Source organism: Phoenix dactylifera, chromosome 6 (assembly GCF_009389715.1).
Source record: "Phoenix dactylifera cultivar Barhee BC4 chromosome 6, palm_55x_up_171113_PBpolish2nd_filt_p, whole genome shotgun sequence".
Classification (NCBI taxonomy): domain Eukaryota; kingdom Viridiplantae; phylum Streptophyta; class Magnoliopsida; order Arecales; family Arecaceae; genus Phoenix; species Phoenix dactylifera.
In genome coordinates this window covers 18,064,675-18,090,755 of record NC_052397.1, presented here as the reverse complement: position 1 = coordinate 18,090,755, position 26,081 = coordinate 18,064,675, and the positions used below count along the sequence as shown (strand labels likewise).

The window sequence follows — 26,081 nt, the reverse complement described above, 5'->3', positions numbered from 1 at the left end:
AGTGTCCATTAATATTAAATGGAAAGGTGGTCTTAGGACTAGGAACATGGCTGTGTCGATATTTAGATTGGACCCGAGGGTAATTTTCTTCTTATAGCAGAACCCATCCCACTGACATTTTTAAAGCAAATAGTTTCTTTGGATGGGGGTTCAGCCACCGTAATTAGTTGGATTCGGAAGGGCCCTCATAGTGATGGAGGAGTTCACCCTTTACTTCGTGATATATGGTTGATGGTGAGTGAGGGGTTTTCCTTTCAGGTTATGCATGTATATCGTGAGGCGAATGGGGCGGCAGACTGGGTGGCGGCGTATGTTGCGAGCCACTCAGGAGGCACCTTTTGGGTTGGTGGGGATGACGTGCCTGGAGCATTCCGGGACCTTTTGTATGCAGATTCTGTTGGGTGTGTTCGTATCCGAGTAGTATGAGTTGCCCGTTTTACCAAAAAAAAAAAAAAATGGGGGTTCCATCTATTAGATTGATCGATTTCTTTATTATATTATTCGTTCATTTTTGTTAAAAAGTCTGTAGGTCTTATGGAAATTGAAGAAATAATTTGTTGGGTTCTCCAAATAAGTTGGATGCTTTATGCATACAAGCATACATATACTTCTCACAAGTAAATATGACATCTTATTCTATTTCGCATGAGCTCTACTCACATCCTCTGGTGGGTATAAACCGGCACAACGGTGAGAAGAAGTATGAATTGAATTATGACATTAGCATCACACGCAAGATTGCCATTGGAATACTCTTTACTTAAGAACAAAGGTGGAAATAACCAATGCAATTGGATTCTTAGAAGTGATTCTAGCGAATCGAACTCAACCCAGCACAAGATGGAGCTAGCAAATCACAAATCTTATGAGTGCATGGAACCTTTGGCATACGTGTGATGCATGCGAGAAGAAGTATGAATTGAAGTTTGACATTAGCATCGCACACGCAAGATTGCCATTGGAATACTCTTTAGTGAAGAACAAAGGTGGAAATAACCGATGCAATTGGATTCTTAGGAGTGATTCTAGGGAATCGATCTCAACCCAACCCAGCGCAAGATGGGCCTAGCAAATCACAAATCTTATGAGTGCATGGAACCCTAGAGGGGGCATCACCGTGTCCGCAAATTGCACAACCATAGTGCGTACAGGCTATAAAGGAATATTTCTCAGGCCTCCTAAGTTCTCAGTGGAAGCTGCTTAGATTCTTCTGAGCATGTAACTCTGAAACTATGTCTGATGGATGAGGGGGGCGATTCTCTCTCATTAATGTCAACTAGCAACAGGAAGATACTGAGCTTCCGGATTTGGGGAATTCCTACGTCATGATCGATGATGTCGATCGAGGAATTCGATGCCCCATCTCACTACCCTTACAGTTTAGGATACAAGTAGTGTGCCTGTTTTGATTCGGATCATAAGCTTCCTTGACATTGCTTTTATTATTATATGTTAAATCCGAGTGCTGCAAATATTCTCTATCGTTCAGGGAATTATTCATGAATATCAACAAGAATAGATTATGTAAGTAGCAAAGTCTCATCAGTTGGTCAAATCCTATTTTTAAATATATTTCTTTCTTGTCAGGAGGTGGAGAAATTTATCTTCCACTCTTATAGAGTCCAAATTATGCTCGTCTTTTGGGAGCCCCCACTTCCTAGTTTTCTCAAGGTGAACTTCGACGGCAGTATTACGGCGGGTGGATGTAGCGGTGCTGGATTTATCATCAGAGATCAGGAGGCCAAATTAGTGGCGGCCGGGAGTCGGCGCATCTTCAATCACACCATCGCTGGGGCCGAGGTCCAAAGAGGGCATTTTCTATGCAAGATGGATGCTGGGTGCGGCCCACATTATTCTTGAGGGGGATTCCGCCACGGTGATAGAGAAGATATAGAGTTCCGGGCGGTTTGCCGAAGGGTTGCGATTGCTTCACGACATTCGCAATCTCTTAAGTAAATGCACTGCCTCCTGGGCTTCTCATGTGTACAGGGAGGCTAACAATGCTGCGGATTAGGTGGCATCTTATGCGGCCTATCACTCCGGAAGTGTTATTTGGGAGAGACATGATTTTGTTCGATCTCTCTTGCATTTTTTACTTCTTTTTGACTTTATGGGCTACACTCACATCCATTGTGTGTGAGTCGCCGATGTAAAAAAAATAAAAAAATAATAAAAAAATAATAATAAGTACTTCTCTTTGCTTATGCAGATTAAGAGTATCATCGGTAACAATAAGAGTGTACATGTTGAACAAATGGAGTGCATGCATTCACAGTGAGATGCTGATATGAATAGACGATGGGCCGTTGTTTTAGAGCATGCAGATGGGTGGTTTTGCATAGAAGGCCCAATCTTGAGCCAGGCCTGGGCTGAAATGAAACATACCTCGGGCTCAGTACCATCACATCCAACAAGCATACATGGGCCCGTTCTGCTTACATTTTTGCATAGAAGGCCCAATCTTGAGCCAGGCCTGGGCTGAAATGAAATATACCTGGGGCTCAGTACCATCACATCCAACAAGCATACATGGGCCCGTTCTGCTTACATGCTTGAACAAGGATGAGGTATTTATCATCGCGCGCGAATGTCCATCAAATTTCAATGAAGTTGAAATTGATCGGATTCTTAGTTTCTATGGGACAATGCAGATCGTATGTTTGCTCTCCCATATACTATCAAATTTGAACTTGATCAAGCCAAGATGGATCCCATAGATGATTCATGCGTTTGTAAAGGGAATTTACTGACGACAACTCCGGTGTATATCTAGAAAACACAGCTTACCAGGTCTATGGACCTTATGTTTGGCTCTTCTAAGCACAACCTTTGAAGGGCTGCTAGTGGGTTGAATTGGGTCTCGGTCCGACTTGAACCAGCTTTGGGCGTTCTAGAGTTAGACTGAAATTTTGACCATTTAATATTTGGATTTGGCTCAAGACGTATCTATGTTTAATGGTCTGGACCACAATTGTTACGGATCGAGTCAAACTCTCTATGATATGGGCCGCAGTTGTAGGTGTACCCAGCCTGTGCGTTTCAAATTTGGTTATAAATTAAGTCCAATTAAATCAAGTAGGTATAATTTTATTTTTTATTTTTATTTTTTTTGAGAGGCAGAGAGTTTTGAAGAGGAAGATATGTACCTATTAGACAATGACCATTTCTCAGGTATTATGACGCAACCAGTTAGATGTTCGGCCGTATTTGCTTGTGTGCCACAAATATTTTCAATTCAATATCTCACTACCGGCACACTTTGTCTAGTTGTCTGGATGGTTAAAAAAAAGTGTTTCAAAGCAGAAAATTACATCCTCACAAAAAAAAAAAAGATCATCATAAAAATGTATGATTCTATATAATTGCACATGACTGCACGTGATCAAGTGTGATTGCATATCTCAAAGCATCATAGATGACGATGCTCCAAAAGACTATGACAGTCTTTCATTCAGAAAACCTAAACTTACCCTCTTTAAAAAAATATATATATTTAATAATATTATCCAAGAATTAGGCATATGAAAGAATAGTTAAAAAATATGTTTAGGAGAAAGTAAAATATTACCTTTGCTTTAAATTTTTTTTTTCAAAAAGCAACAGTAACACCAAACATGCTTTAAATATCTAATTTGTTTTTTCTGAGAAAGATGATTGTTCATAAAAATAACAACAAAAGAACATAAATATCAAGAATAGTCGGCATACCTAAAGTAAAAATTTTTATTTTGTTTATTCAACCAAAAATAAGATTAGTTTTTCAACTTTTTCGGCAATCAGACATGGTCTTGATTCAACAGTCATTTTATGTTTAATAATATGGAAAAAGATATTACCTAATCATATACACCGCTCAACATGAAATGCCAAGTGTGTACGGACCAAGTCGAAATCGGCGGTAAATTAAAGGGAACAGTTGTTATGTTTATCCCTACCAAACAAATGGGCCCTAAACCCCAATCACCACGGAACTGCTAACGTGTTACGCAGGATCAACTTAAATAAACCGCTCGGAAGAAAATTTCAAAACGCTCGCAGCGTCTAGCTTTCCCAGAGATCCACGAAACGCGGACTCATTCGGTCTGCAGATCCGTTTTCTCCCAAGCTGTTCCTTTCATCCAGGATTCAGCCTTTTCACCCAATCATATTCTCAAACGTGCTCTAAACACTGCCCAGAACGAAGGCTATCGCGATACACGTGTGGTCATGATTCGTGTTGATGACTCAGATACACGTGGGCAGTACCTAATCCCGGTGTAAGATCCTTTCTTATAATGCGCTTTATTCTAGAGACAGCGAAATACCGATACGTGGGCGGGGCTACGTCCACCGTTTACCGGTGGTCGGATCTCGACGGTCCGCTGCAATATCGGTGTCACCATAAGCATTATGATGCGTAAAAAAGCCCTACTATTGCGCATCTGGGCGCGTCATGTACGGGCCGAGATGAATCGGACTACTGGCTGCTCCGACGAGCTATGGAGCTAACCCGAAGTTTCGAGGCGTCCGGATGCCGGGTGGGGTTGGATCACCGCGATCCCTATCACCTCTTTTCCTCCGCGACGGAACCTCTGCTTCTCCGTGAAAGGAATCCAGAAGCGAATATAACTAAGAACGATTCCGCTCTCTTTCTCGTCGATCTCTCGTCGAGAACTGAAAGCTTTTGGATATTTTTTGGAGCCGTCTCTTTCGCCTTCCATCCCCTCCATCTCCCTTCGATTTGTTCGTTCTATGTATAAACGGTACGACTCGCTCTCTGTTTCGTTCTTTCTATATATAGACGGTGTGACTCGGGCCGCGAGGCTTCCTTCCCCTTTCCTATCGGTGCTTTGGGGTTCTCTCTATCTCCGTTTCCTCCTTTCTGAGAGAGTTTTTTTTTTTTCTGGAAGGGACTTTTTAGGGGGCGTGATGGAGAGCGCGGAGCCGCCGCTTGTCGGGGCCGATTCGGACGAGTTCGAGAGCTTCTCCGGAGGGAAGGAAGGCAAGGGGAGGAGGCTCTGGAAGCGGGTGAAGTACCAGCTGGTGGAGTACCATACGTTGCCCGGCTATCTCAAGGACAACGAGTACATATTGCGCCATTACCGGGCTGAATGGCCCCTGAAGCAGACCCTACTCAGCATCTTCACCATCCACAACGAGACCCTCAATGTTTGGACGTAAGATCGGATTTTTCTTTGATGAATCCCTCTGTTAATTTGCCAAAGATCGGATCTTTTCCTTTGCCCGTGCACCCAAGATTGGATCTTTTTCGTTGAATTTCTTGTTTATTCGCCCTCTAGCTGCGTTTTTCCAATTAAGGTTTCCTCTCACCGGTGATGTTTTCATCTGGGCTGGTGGATTGGGTTAGGTTCTCTCTCCTGTTAGGAAACGATTGTTCTGTACAGAAAATTAGAGAATTTTGAATTGGTGTCTGGTGTGAAGAGAAAGATATCACGTGATTACAGACAGTTGAGATTGGAGCAAAGGGAAGATTGTTGTCCAGATTCGTGCATGCATATAATTTTAGTTTCTTTCAAAAATCTTAGTTTTATTGATCCAACCAATTTGTTAATTCAGATGATGATCGCCCAACATAATCTGAAGGGCCTGGTGTATATTTTCTTAGGTCTAAATTACTATGTTGTGCACCTCCACTGATTGCTACAAAAGGTCTGCAATTTAATCCCTTCTCCATAATTCCATGAGTCAGAATTTTGCCTCGCTTTACTATTTATGAAGGAGAAAACGTATCATTTAGCAATCCTAGCTGTTCCCAATCAATGGGTTTTGTTGTATCTTGGTCTATGCTTTTACCATATAAAAGTCGATATAATTTTGATGAAGGACCAAATATCTAGAGTTTGAAAAGGTTGGGATTGATTAAAAGGATGGGCTTATGAATTAGGATTCTTGCCAAGATCTGCTTATGTAAATGAAACAGCACTCAGATGCTGCAATACGGAATACAAGGCAATTCAGTGAAATGGGGATGAATTTTGCATTATGGAAAGCCTTGTGCAGATTTTGTTACTGCAAAAATGCTATTTAGGTTCATGGATCAGATCTACATGATTCAAGGAGGAACCATAGAGAATGAATTAGATAGTGGAATTTTGTAACCAACTCTTTCAATACTAATATCAACAAATTGCCAATCTGTGACGGTCATATACGATATTAAAAGTGGTTGGCTTTTTAAATTTTGAGAAAGTTTTTCGAAATTTCTCTCGAGTTGGGGTTAGATGAGCTGTCTTTTGGTTGTAACTCATATTTGGGTTTTGTAGACTGTTTGATATTGCTTTTCTTCAAAAGAAACTTACCATGAACCAAATCTAACAAGGGTTTATATTTATCTTTATTCCTTGGGCATGGCATTAGTTTAACTCGTACATGTAGAAGCCAGTCCATCCTCAGAATTTGATCTTTCAAGGATTCATTTTGTTTTTGCTTGGACTCCCACGTGTTTCTTATTTGATAGATGCAAGGCTATCCTCTTCCTGTCTACACTTTCCCCATGCTTCCTCCTCTTCTTGAAGTATTATATTTTTCTATGTTCATTTTTCTTTCCTTTATCTGTATTGGACATATAGGATTCTATAAATAGGTCTTCTGGTGTAACCATAAATTGTGGTGAAATGCTCAAAGAATTTCATTTTGCGCAGACTTTCCCTTCCTCTAACTCTATATCTTCCATTTAGGCCCCTTTTCTAGCCACCAAACATCTTCTAGATAATTCCAACTTTATAGTTTCAAATTTCTATGACAAAAAGAATCATGCTTAAGCGCAGTAATGCTAACAGTGAACCAATAACCATCTTCCGGCTAACCTACCCTCCTCCACCCCTCGGGACTAACAAGAGGTAGTACATGAATATTCACCTGTTGACCATCGACGATGCCTTTCGGCCTGATCTTAGGCCCTGACTCACCCTCCGTGCTTCTTCCTTTGTGCTGACTATTGGTACTAGTGGAATAAGATTGACCTATAATATAGAACCCATATGTGTAACCTTTCGCTCGATACTCAAATTAATAATTGAAGCATCCGAGGCTGCATCAATCGAGAATACATAATAGAAAAAATTGTTCTATCTTCAAACTCACCTTCACCAACGTAGGTTTATTTCAATAATTTAGTTTTTTCTATCCTGAATTATGTATCTTTCTCTTAATACTGAAGTCTATATTATCTACAGTTCACTCAAGAAAAAGGATTGTCTTTAAAATTTTAAATTTTTGGCCATGAAACGTCGCAAACTGGCAATTTTTTAAATAAAAAAGAATCATGATTATGTAATTCAGTTTTTGCAAATGTTGTGTCAACAAGGGATTGAAGCCATTGAATTTTAGGAAGGGAAATGTAAGATTAATCTTTCATGAACAACGGTGAATTTGGACTGATTCGGAAACCAGGAAATGGTTGGTAGCTTTCAGAAGTCCTATTTAAATTCCTGATACCTATAGCTACTAATCTCTATGAATTCCATTATCATGAATCATAAGACTTTGAGGAAGCTTTTGTTATCTACTTCTCTTCCTTGCTTATGTTGTGGAGCTTGGTTGTTTCAAAACTTTGATTCATACTGTGTGAGCAACATTATGTGATTTATTTTGGTGACCCGTTAAAGCTTGTGTTTGTTACTCACACTATTCACATTAATGGTTCAGGCACTTGATCGGGTTCTTTCTGTTTCTTGCTTTGACCATATACACTGCAATGAAGGTTCCACAGGTGGTAGATCTCCAGTCATTGCAACATTTGCCAGATGCCCTGAAAAGAGCTCATTTACAAAAGATCCAGTCAGAAATTATGGCTTGTCTTCCTTCTTTGCCACACCTACGTGATTTGCAAAGATTAAAAGATGAATTCAAGACCTCCTTGGCTTCTATGGACATGTTTCCATCTCTACCCCGCTTGCACCTTCTGGAACTTCTGTCAAATTGTTTGCCTCAGAGATTTAGCCACACAAATCAGACAAATGTATGTGCTCCTGCAGACCCTCACCGTTTTATTCAAATTTCTGCTAGCATATTACATTTATTTTGAGAAATTTGTCTTGATATGGCATGTTTAGTGACATATAGTAGAACTTTTAAAATTCTAAGAATGTATTTGTTTTCCGTAAGTTGATAGGCATGTTGGTTCTGCAGTAAGCTATGCTTTTCCACTGAGATTCATTTGCAAGAATCAATACAAATATGATATTCTCAAATATTATATATACTCTTCCCGCTACAAAAATACATAAACAAATTTTGGACATCTTTCTTTATTCCTCTTCTTCTTCTTCCTCCTTTTTTCTTTCTTGGACTTTATATCGGACTTGAATATGGGACAGAAACACTTGTCTTCAGCAAGTGCAAAGTTTATTTACGCTGTTATTGCTGTTGTGTCCAGTATATTTAAGTGGTTTTATAGTTATCAATCTTTTACAATTATATTTAATTTAAACCTTTAGTCAGTGCCATGTTACAATCATTCTTTCTTGAATTATTACCACAACACTAACTTAAAGCCCATGATATGTCGGATATGCAGCGGAGCTTTAAAGATGACATGGCTAACATGATAGCACCACTGCTGGTAAGGCCAATTCCACGTTGGCCGTTTTTTGCCTTTTTAGGTGGAGCCATGTTTTGCCTTCTTGCCAGCAGCGCGTGCCACCTTCTATCGTGCCACTCCCGGCGGTTTGCATACATAATGCTGCGCCTTGATTATGCTGGGATTGCTGCCCTCATCACAACATCCTTCTACCCCATGGTGTACTACTCTTTCATGTGCAACCCCTTCTTCTGCAACCTCTACCTCAGCTTCATAACCGTTCTTGGTATAGCCACCATCTGCGGTTCGCTCTTTGAAGTCTTCCAAAGCCCGGAGTTCCGAGTTATAAGGGCAAGTCTATTTTTCGGCATGGGCATATCGGGGGTGGTGCCAGTGGTGCACAAGTTGGCAGTTTTCTGGAATCAACCGGAGGCAATCCACACAACCGGGTATGAGGTGTTGATGGGGCTTTCATATGGATTAGGGGCGCTGGTATATGCTACAAGAATTCCAGAACGGTGGATGCCTGGAAAATTCGACATCGCAGGGCATAGTCACCAGCTCTTCCATGTGCTAGTCGTTGCCGGGGCTTACATACACTACCAGGCAGGGCTAGTGTACCTAAAATGGAGAGATATGGAAGGATGCTAGCATTGCTGTACGAGACATCTGGCTGTAGCTCTCCATGAGCTTGTATGTTATAAGATGTATTCTTGCGGCAGGGCTCAAATCAAATCTTCTCCAAACTAGCAGTTTTAGCAAATTTGAAAATTATCAGAGAATTCAAGCTTCTCGTAGTACCATGTATTGGCACCTTTTCAGAACACAGCAGAATAAACATCATGGCTGTTGGTTAGTTCTGATATGCATGAGGATTCGGTTAAATGATACAAATAGTTGGAAGTTCTCAGTATTACTTTAAAAATGTGTCTGTGGTGTAATCCATCTTCTTGATAGAGAGCCTTGGGCATGCTACAAGTGTTAAATTTCTTCAAGACTTGCTCCAGATAAATTATGATAGGACTTGGTCAAACTAAAAGCACAGCTGGTCATTTAACCATTAGGAAATCATTCGAGTGCAGAGTGGGCACCTGGTGGCCATGACCCCATGATGCTACCAAGCTGCTTGTCCTCTCGATATCAAGTGCCAAGGCCAGGATCAGAATCGTCCAAATTCTGCTACAAAGCATAGATATTAGCAAAATCGAGCATGCTCTCCAGTCTCCACTATTTGCATCATGGTCGCAGTTGCAGAGGAGTCTGGTGAGCTGCTCTCCATTATTTCTTATTCTTCTCAAGCCATGCACGGATGCCCCTTTCAGATTCAGAAAGCAGCTCCTCTTTCTTGTCTCTCGCTGAACCTTCAATGAGTTCGAAGTAATCCTTGTAGTTCCGCTTGTAGTAATCATCTAGTCTCTGAGGAAATCAAAGCCCAGCAAGCTACCAATTCGTTAATTTCTAAAAACATCAAGTTGATTTCTTCATATATTTACTTCTTTGAAAAAGATTTTAAACAAGGAAACATGGACCTCTTTGTCATTTCTTGCTTTGTTCTCTTTGGACCTCTTTAGATACTCTGACAGCATAAAATATTGAGTTATATCATCAAGAAAATTTTCTGGCTGAAGTGCAATTGCACTGTCATTGATAATTACATCACATTCCATGATCCACAATCATAGCATTGTATATTCGATTAAACGGAACATCAATTAAAGGACAACCAAACACTAATTTATTTTGCTCCCTACAAGTAATCACTAGGAGCAAGGTTCAGAAATTGCATTGAATACCTTGAAGAAGGTCCTTCTTTGAGTCGTTGCCTTGTGGGAGTGTGGCTGTTGACACAAGCAGAGGCAATAGGCTCCTTCTAACTACCTTTACCTGAACTAATTTAACGAAAGTTCTGAGACAATGGATCTCTCCCTCGGAAGAAGCAGCTGGCTTGTTCTTTAGAGGGAGGGTTCCCCAAGGCAGAGCCATGGATCTATCACTTGTTCCGCTCCCGCTTTCCACCCCGGTCCCTGTTTTCCTTCCCCCTTTCTGAGGTGGAGATGCTTAGGTTCCAGGATTTAGAATGCACGCATGCAAGCAGAACCACAAGATTCTTTATGGATAAGATTGAACAGAATTATCCATACTGTCAATATTATTTCAAATGTGATCTTTTTTTCAGCTCTGATATAGAAGCTTCAGCTAGGCTGATCTTGGACAACTCACGTTTGGTTCCCATATTTCTTGCGGGGTTCATTACCTTATCAGTGTTATATTCTGTAAGATAACTGACTAAATTGATCGAATCTATTTGGCATAACGAGATAAGCACTTCGGTCACACTAGGAAATTATCTTTATGAACCCCACGCTGTAAGCAGTTCTTGTAGATTTTATGCAATAGCTTCTACGACAAGCGAACATACTAACTATAAAATAACAAGTATGTTAGAATAACCGCTGAATGTGCAGAATATCAATTTGATTAATTTGTGTAATCAGGAAATTGAACATGCTGGACCTACCAAAATAGAGCAGAATTAATTGCTTCATGCTAGCGAATTACATAAATGAAACCCTGCCATTCAAATAGCATTGTGAGTACCATATCTGGTATTTTGCTATACAGAGGAAGAATTATGAGAAGGTAATGGATGAGGGAGAAAAATATTGAAGGGTTTCACTACTGAGATAGGTCTATTAATTTCCTAGAAGAATGATTCCCGAACAGATCTGCTGAAAACTGAGCCACCATAATGGCAGAATGAAAGATTAGCGTCTTATGCATCCATATCTTCCCTTGCCTAACTGAATCCAAGCATCTTGGGTGCTAGCTGTAGAAGAGGCTCCAAAGCACTTGGAGCAAACTTCCTGCCGAACAGGTGACAAACAGATATGGACTGGTTATTGTATGGACATGTAGTTCCCTCAAGAATACTCTTCAGAAATGTTTCAGTAATATCAGCCCTCCCAAATGTTGCTGGGTGAGCACCACCCCTCGACCAGTCTACCCAAGTAATAGTTCTATTTGCCAGAAGATGTGGCGATTCAATGGTGAGCATGGTAGGAAAGTAGTGTTCATCCACGTAACAATTTGGCTTGCAGAATTTTTCAAACTTCGGATAGTACGTGGTATCCTTCACCATGCTGACTGCAGGTTTCCGACTAACTGCGAACCACTGAGAGCCTTTACGCCATTGTGTGATGTTGACCTCAGGTGCCATGTTCAAGTCGTATCGTCCCCTTCCAAAAGGTCCTGGATCATCCATAGCCCCAATAAAACTGTGCCTAGATCTCATCAAGTATTGGTAGGCAATGCTGAAGTTAGACAGCGGGATACATGATTCAGACAGCAGAACAAACCATTCATTGGAAAGATCTAGCAGTGCATTTGCAAGGAGTCGTCTCTCAGCATCGCACATGCTCATCTGCCCCCACTCAGATACCTGCAGGTCAGAACTCCAAGTTATGACAAGGTATAAAGAAGGGAGATGATTTAGACAACAATTGGAACATATAAAAAAACAATCAATGTATCAAATTTCTTTCTTTGTAACACTCAACTGACACAACTATGATGAATTGTTAGACATTAAAGAGTCACTATGCTTAGTCATGCAGTCCAAAAATGATTACAAAATTCCCATGAAAAAACAAATATGCTTCTGCAGATAAATTAACAACAACCAGCACTTAAAACTATGCTTACAAAAGTTCCCGTAATGGATAAAATACAAAGCAGATAAAAATTGCTAGCTTAAAGTATTTCAGAATTAACTGGCGCTTCTATACCTTCTGAATTTACTAGAATTACTTTACAGTAACACCAGCCATCATGCAGTCATCAAATTATCAAAGATGATTGGCCTGTCGTTCCCTCTTAGTGAATGACCTTTATAAGATGAAAACCCTGCAGTATTGATAGATACGCCCTCATGTACTTCTATGAGGATCCTGCTTATATACAATAATGATGCATAGGATGTTTATGATGCTCTTTTGATGATGGATGGAGGGTGTACTCCTCCCTAGTCGAATCACAATCTTATAGCTAGCAAACCATCCTTCTAAACTAATAAATTAATGAATGTTTTGCTCTTTACAGAGCTAAGAGATGTCTGCTAGATGAAAAAATAGCCATATGATCAAAATCTGAAATTGATTTGTCAGAAATATCTCGAATCATAGTCAATCCTCCAGTTATCAAACCAAAAGGAGACTGTTAAGACTTTAACTAGCAACCTTTCAGCTAGCCTTAATGTTCAATCACTGATACAGCTTAAGAGGAGAATGAAGGGAAAAAAAAAAAAAACTCTAGACAAACAGCATCATTTCAGTTGTTCCCTTCTGAAAGGCACTGGAAAAACCTGAGTGCGAACATATTTAACAACCCAATACAATTCAACACAAAAAGGCAAGCATTGTACCTACTGCTTTTCTACCTATATGGTTTATGGATCATAGAACATGTGGCCCATTCATGGCCAGAACAATCTACAACTAGATCTACTTTCCAAAGAAAAAAAATAATGCATTCTACAAACAACCAAAACTTCTAGCAGTAATAATCACAAGAAAATGCGTTGTTTTACATGGCACACTTCACTTCTACGATCTAGCGATATAATACCAAAACCTCTGAAATAGTAATAACAAAATATCGGAGTTCTTTTCGGTTGTTACTTTATACTCATTTTGCATCTCTTCCAATCAATCCAATACTCGGCCTTGCACCTTTTTTTTCACTCCTTTTACTCGCTTTGCCTTGATCAACAGCATTTTATCTACAGGAACTAGAATATGATGCCATTACTCAAGGTCCAAGATATTTTTATCATGAATGTGTCAAGATTCAAGACCAATACAAAAAGATACTGTTTCACACATTTGGGGGGGGGGGGGGGGGGGTGCGGTTCTCATAAACAATTTTGATCATTTGGCCCAAGCAACCTCCAATGTAGTTGGTTGGGTCAAAATAGAGTCATTAGACTCCTGACTGTCTCAAGTTATAGCTGAAGGCATGGTGGAGATTATCAAAGATGCAATGATCCTATCCTAGCTGAAGTAAAGGTGGTGCAAACTTCAAAGCATATATTTTCTCCAGATGCTTGGTCAACAAGGAAAGCAATTGGTGCTTCCACATGCCCCTAAACAGCATATACATGAATATGGCGTGGATAGGTTGCTTTATTTTCATGTATCCTGCCGAAGAATGAAACTCCGGTCAGGGAGAAAGCTCCACAGTAGGGCATAATATCAGGCTAAATATCTAAATTATAAGATTCCAGATGTTTATACAAAGAACTGAAGATCTCAGCAATGACACCAAGACATCTCACCTAACATTTGATGTCCAGGACAGGGTATGTGTTTGGTCCTCAACATTGGATTGCCCCAAGTCATGATCTTTATCGTGCCATTGCACATTCACAGATAAATCAGTGTAAACCTAAATTTTTACCAGATGCAGGATGTACCTCACTCTACCACATGGCAATTTTAAAGACTTGGTGCAGCGACATATCCCTATGTATTTTTGTCAAAAATTAGGCTATTATCGACAGGTGCATCAAAGCTACAATACACCAAAAGGAAAAAAAACCTTCAGCAAGTTTGTTAGAATAAAGTAAACTTCATCAAAATCGAATACTATACTCAACAGCAGAAATACAATTTCACTTATCCGAAATGACAAAGTTTAATTATGTATCTTACAAGCAAGCTCCAAATCAAAAATAATGAGTATAAACAAAAAAAAAAGAAGAATGATAGAAGTATAGAACACAAATGCACTTTTGGCTAGCAATCAAATGGCATCAACACTAAAATTTGACAATAACTATTGAGGCTTTAAATCATCAAAATTAGATGTAGCTTCGATTGTTGCCACTTTGGCAACTGAGAGGGTAATAGAGTATGCACAATTGGGTAGACTAGGTTAATGAGTACACTCCAAGGGATCCTCAAAACCTCGGATAGAAGGGGTTCTGCTATAAGAGTCGAAGGAACAGAGTGATGGGGTGGAGACCAAGCAAAGAAATGGTTTTTAAAAGCACTTGCAATAGACCTTGGATAGCAAGCTCAAATACAAATAGCCATGTCCGAATATATTTGATAAGTTATGTTCTACTTGTCTGTATACATCCAAATATTGAAAAATAAACCAGAAGATCACATAATGAAGAGCGATTTCGAAAGATGAAACAATTAACAGATAAAAAAAATGCGAAAAATGGTTTTTCGTATGCAAAATTACGAGACTAGCATATATGGAGGAGCAGCGGCAGCGGCAGCGGCAGCGGCAGCAGTATAATAATAATAATAAATAAATAAATGATACCTTACTGGGGATTTGCCTCCGATAGAACACCGAGTCTGAAGTGAAGTTCCCCTGGTACGACGGCAGGGCATGGATATAGATCGAGTAGAGCCCTTTATGCCCCTTGAAGTACTTCTCCCACAGAGGAGACAGCGGCAACGGCCCTCTGGTCAAGAACATGAACGCAATCTTCGGTACCCTTTTGAAGGGATACTTCTTCACCTGCGGCACGAACGACGCCCGCCAAAGGAGCTCCTCATCGCTCATATTATGCATCAAATTGGACGGAGGCCTGATCCACCAATCGAGACTGCTCTGCTCCTCGACGCAAGGTTGGAAACCGGCCCTCGCTTGGAAGACCACATTTTGAACCTTTAAATTCCTCGTCATGTACAGACTAAGCGCCGAGAACCCGACGCCGAGAGGAAGGAAAAGTACAAAAACCTTCAGTAGAACCAGAGGGACGACCCTGGGCTGAGCCCTCTGCAACGAATCCTTGATGTCCTCCATCGAGGATACCCTCGTCTGCATCTTTCGGAGACCGGAAGGGATCCAGGGGACCAACTCAAAACCTAGATCGTATCTCGGAAAGGAAATGTCGAATTCCGGAGCCCTCTCTTCATGGGAGAAGGGGCTCAGATCTGAGAGGAAGGGGTAAGGAGGGATTTCTCGAAAGTTAGGTGCGGGGGAGAGTGGAGTTGGAGGCGAATGGATGGGGACGAGATCTAACGAACGGAGACAGGTGGGGAGTGGGGCCGGCGTTGGGAGGAGTAATGGGGCGACGGAAGCGCTTTTTTTGGAGCCGCCCAGCTAAAACAGCAGTAATGCGGAGATATATATCCTGAAAAAGAAGGCGGCATCTCGATGCTCGTCATCTTTACCTGAGCCGAGCTACCCGGAAAAACGAACTACGATCAACGGTTCTCTGGATGAATCCTGTGCTGTTTTTAGCTAGGATTACCGTTAGACATGATTTTCGATTTCTCGAGATAGAAAGAGGCACTTCCCCGTTACGTATCGCTTTCTTTATTTATTCACCCGTTTTTGTTCCAACAAAAAAAAAAGCAGAAAAACCAAAATCCAAAGAAACACGTTCGATTGTCGATACGAAGTTTTTTGTTTTCAAAAAAATATATTGAAATTACAAAAAATGGATTATGTCGTGTGGTGCCTCAAAGAAGATCCTAACTATCTATTTTAGGGGCTGCTAAGAGCAAAGTTGGTATTTTAGCTTTTAATCAACGCTTCAGCTGCCAGTTTGTTGCTATAAAGTCCGAGCGTGCATTATTTTTTGGATATATTTCAGAAAATATTATTATTTTGAGTTTGATTGTTGGATGCGGTAATTTAAATTTAAATTAGAATAATTATAATGACATATTGCCCCCAATATTACAATGCTACTACCATTTTGTTTGCTTTCCCTCGCTATAGTAACTACCACCTTTACATTGGATACACGGGTCAGGAAATTCTATTATTCTCTACCACCTATTCTTCCGCTTATCTTCTTTTAGAGGAAGAAAATTGACAAATTTTGGAATACAAGAAGTGCTTTCTTTCTTTTTTTTATTTTTAAGAAAATATTTTTGTATTATAAAATTTTCAAAGTAGAACTGGAATAATAAATTATCCCGAGACCATCACTCCACTGATGTTATCATGCTTGTATCACCAACACTATTGACAAGGCCGCTATCTCAATTACCATCCATAAGTAGCGATACATTTTTGCTATTAGAATTTTCACCCATATCTATTATCATACTACTATCCATCATCAATTCCTTGTGACCATCAACTATTTGAAATGGGATCTTTTGTGGTGCAACTTTTATAATACAAAGAGTGGTACCATTGTAGATAGCCACCATGTTATCCGTCTCGGAGATATATAGCTCTTCCTTAACTTCCTGCATGTTGTGCTTCACATTGAAAAGTATAGAGACATCTCTTGGAATAAATGAGAGCTATCCGTTTTCGAAATGGATGATATGATGGTTATCCATATTGGCACATGATTCCGCAGTGCAAAAATCACACTGCAAAGAATCCGAACTCTCAACCAACCTTCACTCTTGCCAATAGCCACTCTATTGTGGCTACTATCACCACCACCATCATTGTCACACTCACTATTGCCATCATTATCATTGTTATTGCTAATAAATTCCTATCTTATATCACCAAATTCACTTTCTTTGCGTGATATCTCTTTTTGTAATTGGTGAAAAGCATGTTTGTTGATCCTAATTTTACTTATCATTTAGTTCAAGGAGCTTACTTTGTGATGCAACAAATGCATGGTTAAATATAATCAAATTCAATTCCTTCGTGCTAATAAGAGAGATTTTGCAAAAAATATTAGTGCTGCAGGATATGATATCTAAACAATTGTAATGAAAGATAATGTCTTTAAAAATTAGGGTTTGCCCTAACAATTAAAGACTCTAGGTTCAATTGGCGTGCATTTATTAAACAATTGGATCTAAATAATGATGATGTAGGTAGACCTCCCTCCATCTCTCTCTTAATAAAAAAGATATTTTGATATTATCGTCATTTCATTTTGCCTCAAATACCAACTTCTATGCTGCCCACCTCCCATCCATTTGATACTGAATGGCAAAGTTTCATAGCATTTAAAATTATGGTTGTCAAATAGCAATCAATTTTTAATTAAAAGCTCTATTAAAAAAAAACTCTACCAGTAAATCAAATAAAGCTTTAGACCATGCTTCTCAAGGGTCTGCTATTGCGTACTCCTCTTTTTTTTTTTGATGATAACATGCGCTGTACTCTAAACGATCGGCATGGATGAGTTGAGGATGATCAATTATTCTTGATGGACAAATTGATATCGTTCTATTTAGTACTTGTACTCCAACCTTCAAATACGTGAACTATATCCCTGTTTTTTAAATATTTGGTTTTTTACTTCGTTTATGTTGTTCTTTTGTCTCCTCATGTTCCAACAAAACTCCGATCTTCGGGATATCACGTTAACTTATAATACCATATCAGCAATGAGAATTAGTCAATTAAAAAACATGACGTATTATATGCTCGTATTATCCAACATAGGAGATACATGTTTTATTCTCAGTGCCAGTCAAACCAAATATTCAATATGCTTGGGGGACAATGAATATGTAACATGTTTGGTACTTCTCTTTGATCTTCTAAGGCATTCAGCACATCTCCTCAATGATTTCTTTCAAAGAATGACTCTATCACCTAGGTTCATGTGATATCTAGACGGGGCTTATGGCAGAATCAACGTGTCTCTTAATACAACCATAACAGAATCATTTGAAACCAACAGCTACTGCAGCCTCTTGCCTGTGGCTCCAAAAACTGCTAGTTACATTGAATATATTATAAGCCATTCGTACTCTAAATTGGATAAATCATTAACGTGAGAATCTGTGCAAGCGTGTGTTTAGTCCTACATCGATTTCGTTGAATAAATTTTGGGTACTAATATAAGATCAAGAAATTCAAATAATATCTTTTGGTTAGTTTTTTTGGATAAGATCCTGAGTTGATGTCAGGACTTAAACAGAAGAAGTATGGCTTAAATGGAAGAAGTGTACAAAGACTCGCGATAGAGATGCATGTGGACGAGGGATAGGCCTGAAAATCTATTTTAGCATCAGACTGGGTCGGGTTAGGTTGGATAGGATTCAACTTTTGATGGATTTAGCCCAATGCAGGCTGGGCTGGGTGGGATGGTCTAGCCAAGTACTACCCCAGCCTCACCGCCCTCCTTCAGACCATCGGGTGCAGCGGATCAGCTCCGTGATGGTAACGGAAAACCTTGATGGCTTTTCCCAGCTCACGCCATCCCCCTCCAACTCACGTGCCGCTGCCTCGCAGGCGTTACCGTCACGCATCCATACGCCTTGACGCCGCGCGACCCCCGGACCCGTTTTCAGAACCCTCAGCTCCGGTCCCCCGTCGGGCGTTCCGCACCCAAACCCCCGACCGTCTTTCTTCTCACGGAGAAGGAGAGAGGGCGCTTCTCCGCCCTGCCACAGCGAAGATAGAGTCCCTTCGCTTATAAGCCAAACAACTCCTCCCCCCAACGCCCTCATCAGATCTCTCGCTCTCCTCTTCCAGAAGATTGATCTCCATCTCTTCGATGGAGAACGCCTACGCTAAATCCATCGCCGAGGTAAATCTCTTCCTTCCTCCCTCTTTCTATCTATTACTCTCTCTCGTTTGATCGATCGGAGCCAATGTGGAGGCGCGGGAGGTGGTATCCGCTCGAGTTCCGGATCTTTGATTGTTAGGGTTTTTGATTCTTATGGAGTTTTTCTCGTGTGTGATCTTGTGGCCAGGTTCTTGAAGCATTTGGTGTAGATCCGGCCAAGGGCCTTACGGATGCTCAGGTATCGATTCGTTTCTCTCGTGATCCGCCCGTTCAAGAATTCAATTCGCCCGAGCCGGTTCTTGGGACTGAAGCTTTGCTGTTTTAATTTCGTTTTCTTGTTTTAAACTTCAGGTTGCTGAACATGCGCAGATATACGGCAGAAACGGTAAGCATTCTTGTTATTCAGTGATGCCATTGTGAACTGTACCGTTTTTGGTACTGTGTCTTCTCTGCTATTGTCTGTGAAAAAATTACATAAAGTAAAATCACATGCTTGGTGGGCTTTATCACTCTCGTAGGATAATAGGTGATCTGAGAAATTTAAAGCTTACCGGCCCTGCCATCATTTGGATTTCAGCTCACAAAAACAGAGGTCTAGTAGTATGGTAATTCATCATTGGCCGGTCAACTCATCTAGTGCGAAATAGGATTTGGTAGTGGGCTTACAGAATTGCTCAAATCATTCGTACTTGGGAAGTCTCACCATGCACTGCATATCATGTAGAGCATGCAACTACAGATAAGGTTGGAAACGAGTTTACTGTCATGAAAAGCTTTTGGGGATCTGTACACCTTAATGGAAGCACTGATGTTTGAGGGAAAGTAATTTCTTTTTTTAACCGTCTGATAGCACAGGCATATACACATAGCATTGATCGACTTGTGATGTATTACTTTTTCTTGTTGTAAATTGCTAATCAACTTGAGCACCATTTAACAGTTTCCACATGCTTTTGCTGGATGAATGTTTTTAATTTGTCTCATTATCATGGTGGAGTATTTTTTCCTCCTACCACTTATAAGCTCCTTTTCAGGTTCTAGTGAGACAAAACCTCCTAATATTGATCTCATGAATTTGATAGTTCTCCAACTGACATAACATACAACAATTCAACTACTTTCAAATAACTACATGTGTATTTAAGAGTTTTCGTCCATTGAAGTTCTGGCAATATCTCATGTACCTATAGCTTCTCTTTTGTTCTAAGTTAAAAACCTTCCATTTCTGTTCTTTTGTGCTACTGATATGTCATTTTTTGATTGAAATCAATTCTAGACGTCATGTATTGATGTCTAGAATTTTTTTCATGAACAGAAAATTTCAGTTATTAGGTATTGTTAACTTGTGTTGATGTAAATTTGTATTTTGCTTTATAACCTTGATGGCCGAAACAGTAGTAAATGTAATGTGATGTGAAAAATGATAAGCTCTTGATACAGTTTCTTAATTAGCTTGGAGGATTTTCAGCTACTGATTTTTTAGAGTATAATATCTATGTATTCTACACTGCAGATCAGACTAATTTTTTTGTTGTTTCTTTCTCTGCATGTTCTCCATGATCTGCAGTGCTGCCCCAAGAAGAAAGTAAGTTATAATATCTGTGGTTTTCTTATTGATTTTCATTACTTTGTATGTATTTCTAATGTTGCATAATGCCTTTACCTCTCTATTGGAAAGACGTATATATTGTGCTCTTAATTCTTTGTTATGATATGATGAACACTTCCCTTGTCATTGCAATTATCTTCAGAAATATTGCAAATAAAATAAATTAATGGCACAGTTTTGTTGGCCATCTGATGGCAGTTTGGGAACTTCTGTGGCCTTAGCATCTATATAGACAAATATCTGTTTGATTTCTCAGGATTATATTCTCAAGCTTCAGCAGAAAGTATACTTAATTAAGAACCCAGTGTTATAATATTTTACTGTTTCTGCATCCTGCTAGATATATTATGCATACCATTGCATGTTTGCCTCTCTCATCTTATGCTTTCAAAACTGTTTTTTAAAACTCTTCAAACAAACATGATCTATTTCTTCAAACTGGCCTTTGAATAATGCAATTTTCGAAGTGTCTATGCCACATGCCTCTCTGAGGTTTGTTATTGAGAAAGGTGACAATATGTCGAACTGTAGCTTCATCTGTCCTCCAATCTGTGACTATTGAATTCATTTTCAAGATTATCTAGAAAGATATTCTTCCTCATACTGATTTTAAGACATTGATCTTAGTCAATTAATTGATTATATGTCTTTGCTTATTCTGCAATATTCACATGCCAATTACCATTGGCAATTATGCATCTATTAATAGGCTAGAATATGAATCTATTTTGATGATGCATTTACTTTTAATTTCCTGTAGTGCTTACATGAGGTCTGTCAAGATGTGGCATCAAGTGATTTAGCAGATTCTATTTCAGTTCGAGGCTTCTCTTATGATGCAATGGTCAGAAGGAAAAGCTTTATACTAACATTCAGCACCCGGGCATTACACCTAAGACCTATCATCTTTAGGCTGTGTTGGAAGGATTAGCTGATAGAAAGGTTGGGGAGGGGGGAGTGTGAGGTCTATTTCATAAAGTTCCATCAAATGGTTAGTACCGTTATTGTAGGAGGTTAGCCAAAGTGCCTGAATATCCTTGTCTTAGTCACTTGAAAGCTTTCAACTCTTGACCGTACCATACTATGTCAACCTTGTACTTTCCACTGTATTGACTGATATTGAGTTTGGACATGAGGGTATTGTGCAGTTTGATGAACCATGAATACATGAGGGATGTACTGCATCTTGCATCATATTGACATGAGGGTATTGTAACATCACATATTTTTTTGGGTACTTGTCTGTCTTGTTTCTATTTCTTCCTAGAGCTTTGCTTCTTGGTCCTGAACTAGAAGGGAAAATTGTTCTTCTAGAAGTTTCTTTAGTCAATCTTCTTACCAAAAAATACTTAGAGAACTGGGATTCTCATGGATCCCAAAGTAGTTTGATACTTGAGATACATCAGTGTTTCCAGATGGTTCAACCACTAGTAAAAAAATGCTATCTCGGTATTGGTAAGCTCTTTCTTGGCTAAGATGGAACAAATACCATACCATAATGTTCAAGGTATGCAGTCTCGGTATCAGGTCCTACCAATACTATATAGTACTCTCGATATGCAAATACATACCGGTTTGATACCACTACAACAATTTTTTTATTTTTTCATCATTTTTAATTTTTGAGGATTATTTTAAGGTTTATGGATGTTTAAAAGTACTGTGGTGTACTTTTAAAGTACCCATTAAGCATCAGTTATTGTTCAAAGTACCTAATTAAGGTTTATGAGTGTTCAAAGTACTTTTACATGATAACACTATTTGCTCAGTTTTTGCTCGACCTATAGTGTGCAAATCATGGTCTGCTGAACATGTTGGAACCGACCGGTTCAGCCTGTACCGTACCGGTGCCGGCCAGCACCGGTATAATACAGCCATAGAATTCGGTTCCGACTCTTTTGGGGTCGAAACCGAACGGTTCCTTGCCCGTACTGGTGTGAACCGGTGCGAGCCTGGTACTGGCACCGGGGAAGAAGAAGAGGAAGAAGAGAAAAGAAGAGGAAGAAAGAGGAAGAAAGAAGAGGAAGAAGAGAGGAAGAAGAAGAGAGAGGAGAAGAAGAAGCCTACCTCCTCCCTTAGGCCGACTTCCTCCCTCGGGCCGATGAGGATCACTCGTTCTCCGGTGCGGTTCCGGCCCCTTCTTTGCTCGTGGGAGAAGGGGGGAAAGAGAGGAGAAGAGAGGAGGAGAGAGGGGAAGAAAGGAGAGGAGGAGAAGGGCCGGAAAGATGAATAGGAGAAGGGAAAAAAAAAGGAGAGGCCAGCCCGCGCGCGGGGCAGTGCGCTCGTGCGTGGGGGCGCGGGCGCGAGTGGGAAAACACGTCCCTGACTCGCGCCTGTGCACGTTCCACGCGGTGCGAATTGCGCGTCCCTGCGCAAGGAATCACTCGTGCGCGGTTCCTCGCGCGGGGCAGTGAGCCCACCGTGTGGGCTTTTAATGCCATAGAGTGGAATTTACTGCCACTCTATGCCATAACGCGTCCGCGTGTTTTTTTTTTAAGCGGAACCGGTTCGGTATCGATTTCGAACCGGTACCGGTCTTCACCGGTACATCGGTTCGGTCGGTTCTGCGTACCTTGATGCAAACGTTTATTAGTTAGGAACATTTGTTCATGGATATTTATCAAAATCTTTTTGAATGGTTCAAAATTTTTTTTTTATTTTTCCAGGAATTCTTCCATTGATAGTTGCAATCTGTAATAATTTTAAGTATTAAGCAAATTTTCACCACAAAGACATGCAATTTGCCTTCATTATGAAGATTTCAATTTATTTGGACTCATCAACATATAATAGCAAAGTTTCTATAATTGCTCTTTGTTTTTTGTAAATCAAATGATCAATTTGAAGTAAGTCCATCCACGAGGTTTGTTTTCTTTATGAGGAAAAACTAAAGTGCCAATTTAGATCCATCATCAATATATTTAAACTACTTTCTCAGACTTTATCCTTGCTCTCTTTTCTGCTTGAAGCAGTTTGATGGTCTATATGTGTGGGTGGAGCATTTTTTTTCTTGGATTTGAGGTTTTTGCATGACATTTTTCTTTATTGAATTCGAATATTGCATCTTGCTTTATAATATAAGTTAATAATATTGTTTTCAAGAGTTATTTTTTTTTTCTGATCTATTCTCTCCTAAGGCTATTCAATAATAGCCTCATCCCTCGAGAGTGAAGTGGTGCATAATCAATAATATGCTTTCTCCATATAAGAATATAAATTGCATATATTCATTTGTGTCTAAATGTTATTAACACCTTATTGGTGTCGATATAAGGGGCAAGTAGGCATGGATACTATGGGATATAAGAGAGTAAGTGGAGGACAGTGGATTGTAAATTTTGTATTAAGAATTAGATGAAGATGTCATGCTGGAAGCTGTTTCTGCTATGGCAAGTACTTTTGAAAGAGTGCAAGATGTAGTGACTTTGTGTCTAATTAATGATTGATTATGCAGCCTTTTGGAATAATATTATGGCATTCTATTCCATGTATCAAGTACATGTCTATGCAGGAAAAAAAGAGAAAAGGAAAGAAGTAGGAAAGGAAGAAATAAATTAGGGGAAGAAAAAGAAAAGGAAAGAAAGTAAGAAGAAGAAAAAGGAAATGGAATGATGAAGGAAAGAAGAGGAAAAGGAAGGAAAGAAGAAGAAAAGGAAGGAATGAAAGGATGGGGAGAAGAAGAAAAAAGAAAGAAAAGAAGGAAGTGAGAAGAAAAATAAAGAAAGGAGAGGAAAGAAAGAAGAAGAAAAAGAGGAAGGAAGGAAGAAAAAGGGGAAGGAAGGAAGAAAAAAAGATAGCAAGGAAAGAAGGAAAATGGAAAGAAAGAAGAAGTAAAAAGGGAAAGAGAAAAGAGTAAGGGCCCAAACCAGGCTGAACTGGCCCAAACCGAGCTGAACCGAGCCAAACCCCCAACTGACTTGATGCAATGCCGGTTCGGGTTGGTACGCCCCGAACTGGGCGGTTCAAGCCAATACACCCCCAACCGGCCAGTTCGGGCCAATACACCCCCAAACAGGCAGTTCGGGATGGCGTACCTTGATCATGTTAATGACACATTAATCTTTAATCCATTATTGATTCATTTCTGATTTATAGATTTGTATATTTATATGTTTAGCATTTTTTAAAATATATTTGTACAAGCTGCCAAGGTACCTTCCTTATGCATAAGTGTTCTCTTCACGTATTAGCTTGGACAACTGTAGCTATCTTTTCTTTTCTTTTTTTTAAGAGATCTATGAGATCAAATCATCTCATAAGTTTCTCCGAGAAAGAATTAAAAAAAAAGACAATCATATTTGTAAGACAATTACATTCGAGGAGAAAACAATCTTATTGTGTAGGTTTGTAATATTCTAGTAACAATATCTCGTCACCTGCATTGCCAAACTTGTGTGCGGACATGCTGTTGATGTGAAAATCTGGGTGCTGCTCGCTCATTCTTAAGAATGAAGATAGTTTCTTTCTAATGACTTTTGTCTCTTGTTTAAACTAGAAAGTTTAATTAACTATTAGTTGCATATATTCAAATGATTGGGTACATCTATTTTGGTCCATGAGAATATCAAAGTAAAAAGATGATGATGGGCCTTCTCTTGATTTACTTGTATCCTTAAATTGGCTTTTCATGATATCCACATGCCAAATATCTCTTACTTACGGTGATGACATTTTCGAAGTACACGGTTGTGGCAAAAATCTTTGCTCTTGTTAATATGCAGACTTTTGAAATTTTCTACTCTTTATTTCCTTGAATTTTTTCTGTTGACGTTAAGATTTTATGCTTACTTTTTATCTTCTGATTGTACCTTATCTTGAGCCATGCAATGCTGCCTACCAATCAATCACATGTTTACAGCACCCAATGCTCTTGCCTAACTTTGCAAGTTTGCATGTAGGTACTCCCCTCTGGAAATTAATTTTGAAGCAATTCGATGATTTGCTTGTTAAAATATTGATAGTAGCTGCCATTGTTTCATTCCTTTTGGCTCTGGTTAATGGCGAGACAGGCCTAACAGCATTTCTCGAACCTTCTGTAAGCGAAATGATTCTTCTAAATTTTGCTTTAGGGACTGTATGATTAAAATTTATATGTGCTTGAGTTGTGTTTCCATGTATGAATTATCATTCATTACGAAGTTTGCGGCAACACAAGTGATTCTTTTATTATATAATGTACAACAAGAAAAAAAGAAAAAAATATGCCTCACAGCATTTCTTGAACTTTCTGTAAGCGAAATGAAGCTTCTGCATTTTGCTTTAGGCCATGTATGTTTAAAATTTATATGTGCTTGAGCTATGTTTCCATGTATGGATTACCGTTCATAACAAAGTTTGCTGCAGCATGAGTGATTCTTCTATTATATATATACTGCAAAAAAAAAAGAGAGAGAGAAAATGTCTTTGCATGCCAAAGAGTAAAAATTTGGGTGAGTTTCTTTGTTTGTTAAAAATTGTTATTTATTTTGACAACAAGCTGGCCT

The 26,081-nt window shown here is 39.5% G+C and overlaps 4 protein-coding genes across 6 annotated transcripts in view; 2 read left to right on the top strand and 2 right to left on the bottom strand.

Annotated features, from left to right (window-relative positions):
* The first annotated feature begins 4,411 nt into the window (after nt 1-4,411).
* LOC103707503 (heptahelical transmembrane protein ADIPOR3) lies at nt 4,412-9,427 on the top strand. Its single transcript, XM_008792018.4, has 4 exons — nt 4,412-4,742; nt 4,890-5,156; nt 7,648-7,960; nt 8,519-9,427. Exons 1-4 carry the CDS (start codon nt 4,732-4,734, stop codon nt 9,170-9,172), a joined length of 1,245 nt encoding a protein of 414 aa, XP_008790240.2. The 5' UTR covers nt 4,412-4,731; the 3' UTR covers nt 9,173-9,427.
* Nucleotides 9,407-10,587, bottom strand: LOC103707504. The gene is made up of 3 exons (XM_008792019.4): nt 10,315-10,587; nt 10,051-10,097; nt 9,407-9,937 (listed from the first exon to the last, which is right to left on the bottom strand). The coding sequence occupies exons 1-3, from the start codon at nt 10,502-10,504 to the stop codon at nt 9,800-9,802; spliced, it is 375 nt and encodes a 124-aa protein (XP_008790241.1). The 5' UTR covers nt 10,505-10,587; the 3' UTR covers nt 9,407-9,799.
* A 394-nt stretch (nt 10,588-10,981) lies between these two features.
* LOC103707505 (glycosyltransferase BC10-like) lies at nt 10,982-15,644 on the bottom strand. The gene is made up of 2 exons (XM_008792020.4): nt 14,855-15,644; nt 10,982-11,960 (listed from the first exon to the last, which is right to left on the bottom strand). Exons 1-2 carry the CDS (start codon nt 15,362-15,364, stop codon nt 11,319-11,321), a joined length of 1,152 nt encoding a protein of 383 aa, XP_008790242.2. The 5' UTR covers nt 15,365-15,644; the 3' UTR covers nt 10,982-11,318.
* Nucleotides 15,645-18,649: 3,005 nt separating this feature from the next.
* The window catches only part of LOC103707506 (calcium-transporting ATPase 3, endoplasmic reticulum-type), a 46,383-nt gene continuing 38,951 nt past the window's right edge, over nt 18,650-26,081 (top strand). Inside the window, exons 1-5 of one of the 3 annotated variants that reach the window (XM_008792022.3) lie at nt 18,650-19,010; nt 19,177-19,227; nt 19,341-19,374; nt 20,557-20,574; nt 25,497-25,633. In XM_008792022.3, the coding sequence (XP_008790244.2) occupies nt 18,978-19,010; nt 19,177-19,227; nt 19,341-19,374; nt 20,557-20,574; nt 25,497-25,633 (273 nt within the window). In that variant the 5' untranslated portion in view covers nt 18,650-18,977. The remainder of the gene's footprint in view (nt 19,011-19,176; nt 19,228-19,340; nt 19,375-20,556; nt 20,575-25,496; nt 25,634-26,081) is intronic. The other 2 variants (XR_003385805.2, XM_008792021.4) reach the window with 2 other exon arrangements.

Excerpts from the sequence above, each read along its gene's own strand:
- LOC103707503 (XM_008792018.4), top strand. Across the intron at positions 5,157-7,647 it reads GAGACCCTCAATGTTTGGAC|GCACTTGATCGGGTTCTTTC; the intron begins GTAAGATCGGAT and ends TTAATGGTTCAG. Across the intron at positions 7,961-8,518 it reads GCCACACAAATCAGACAAAT|CGGAGCTTTAAAGATGACAT; the intron begins GTATGTGCTCCT and ends TCGGATATGCAG.
- LOC103707504 (XM_008792019.4), bottom strand. The coding sequence starts at position 10,504 with ATGGCTCTGCCTTGGGGAACCCTCCCTCTAAAGAACAAGCCAGCTGCT. Across the intron at positions 10,098-10,314 it reads AAAGAAGGACCTTCTTCAAG|AGTATCTAAAGAGGTCCAAA; the intron begins GTATTCAATGCA and ends TTATGCTGTCAG. Across the intron at positions 9,938-10,050 it reads AAGCAAGAAATGACAAAGAG|AGACTAGATGATTACTACAA; the intron begins GTCCATGTTTCC and ends TGATTTCCTCAG.
- LOC103707505 (XM_008792020.4), bottom strand. The coding sequence starts at position 15,364 with ATGCAGACGAGGGTATCCTCGATGGAGGACATCAAGGATTCGTTGCAG. Across the intron at positions 11,961-14,854 it reads GGAGGCAAATCCCCAGTAAG|GTATCTGAGTGGGGGCAGAT; the intron begins GTATCATTTATT and ends TCTGACCTGCAG.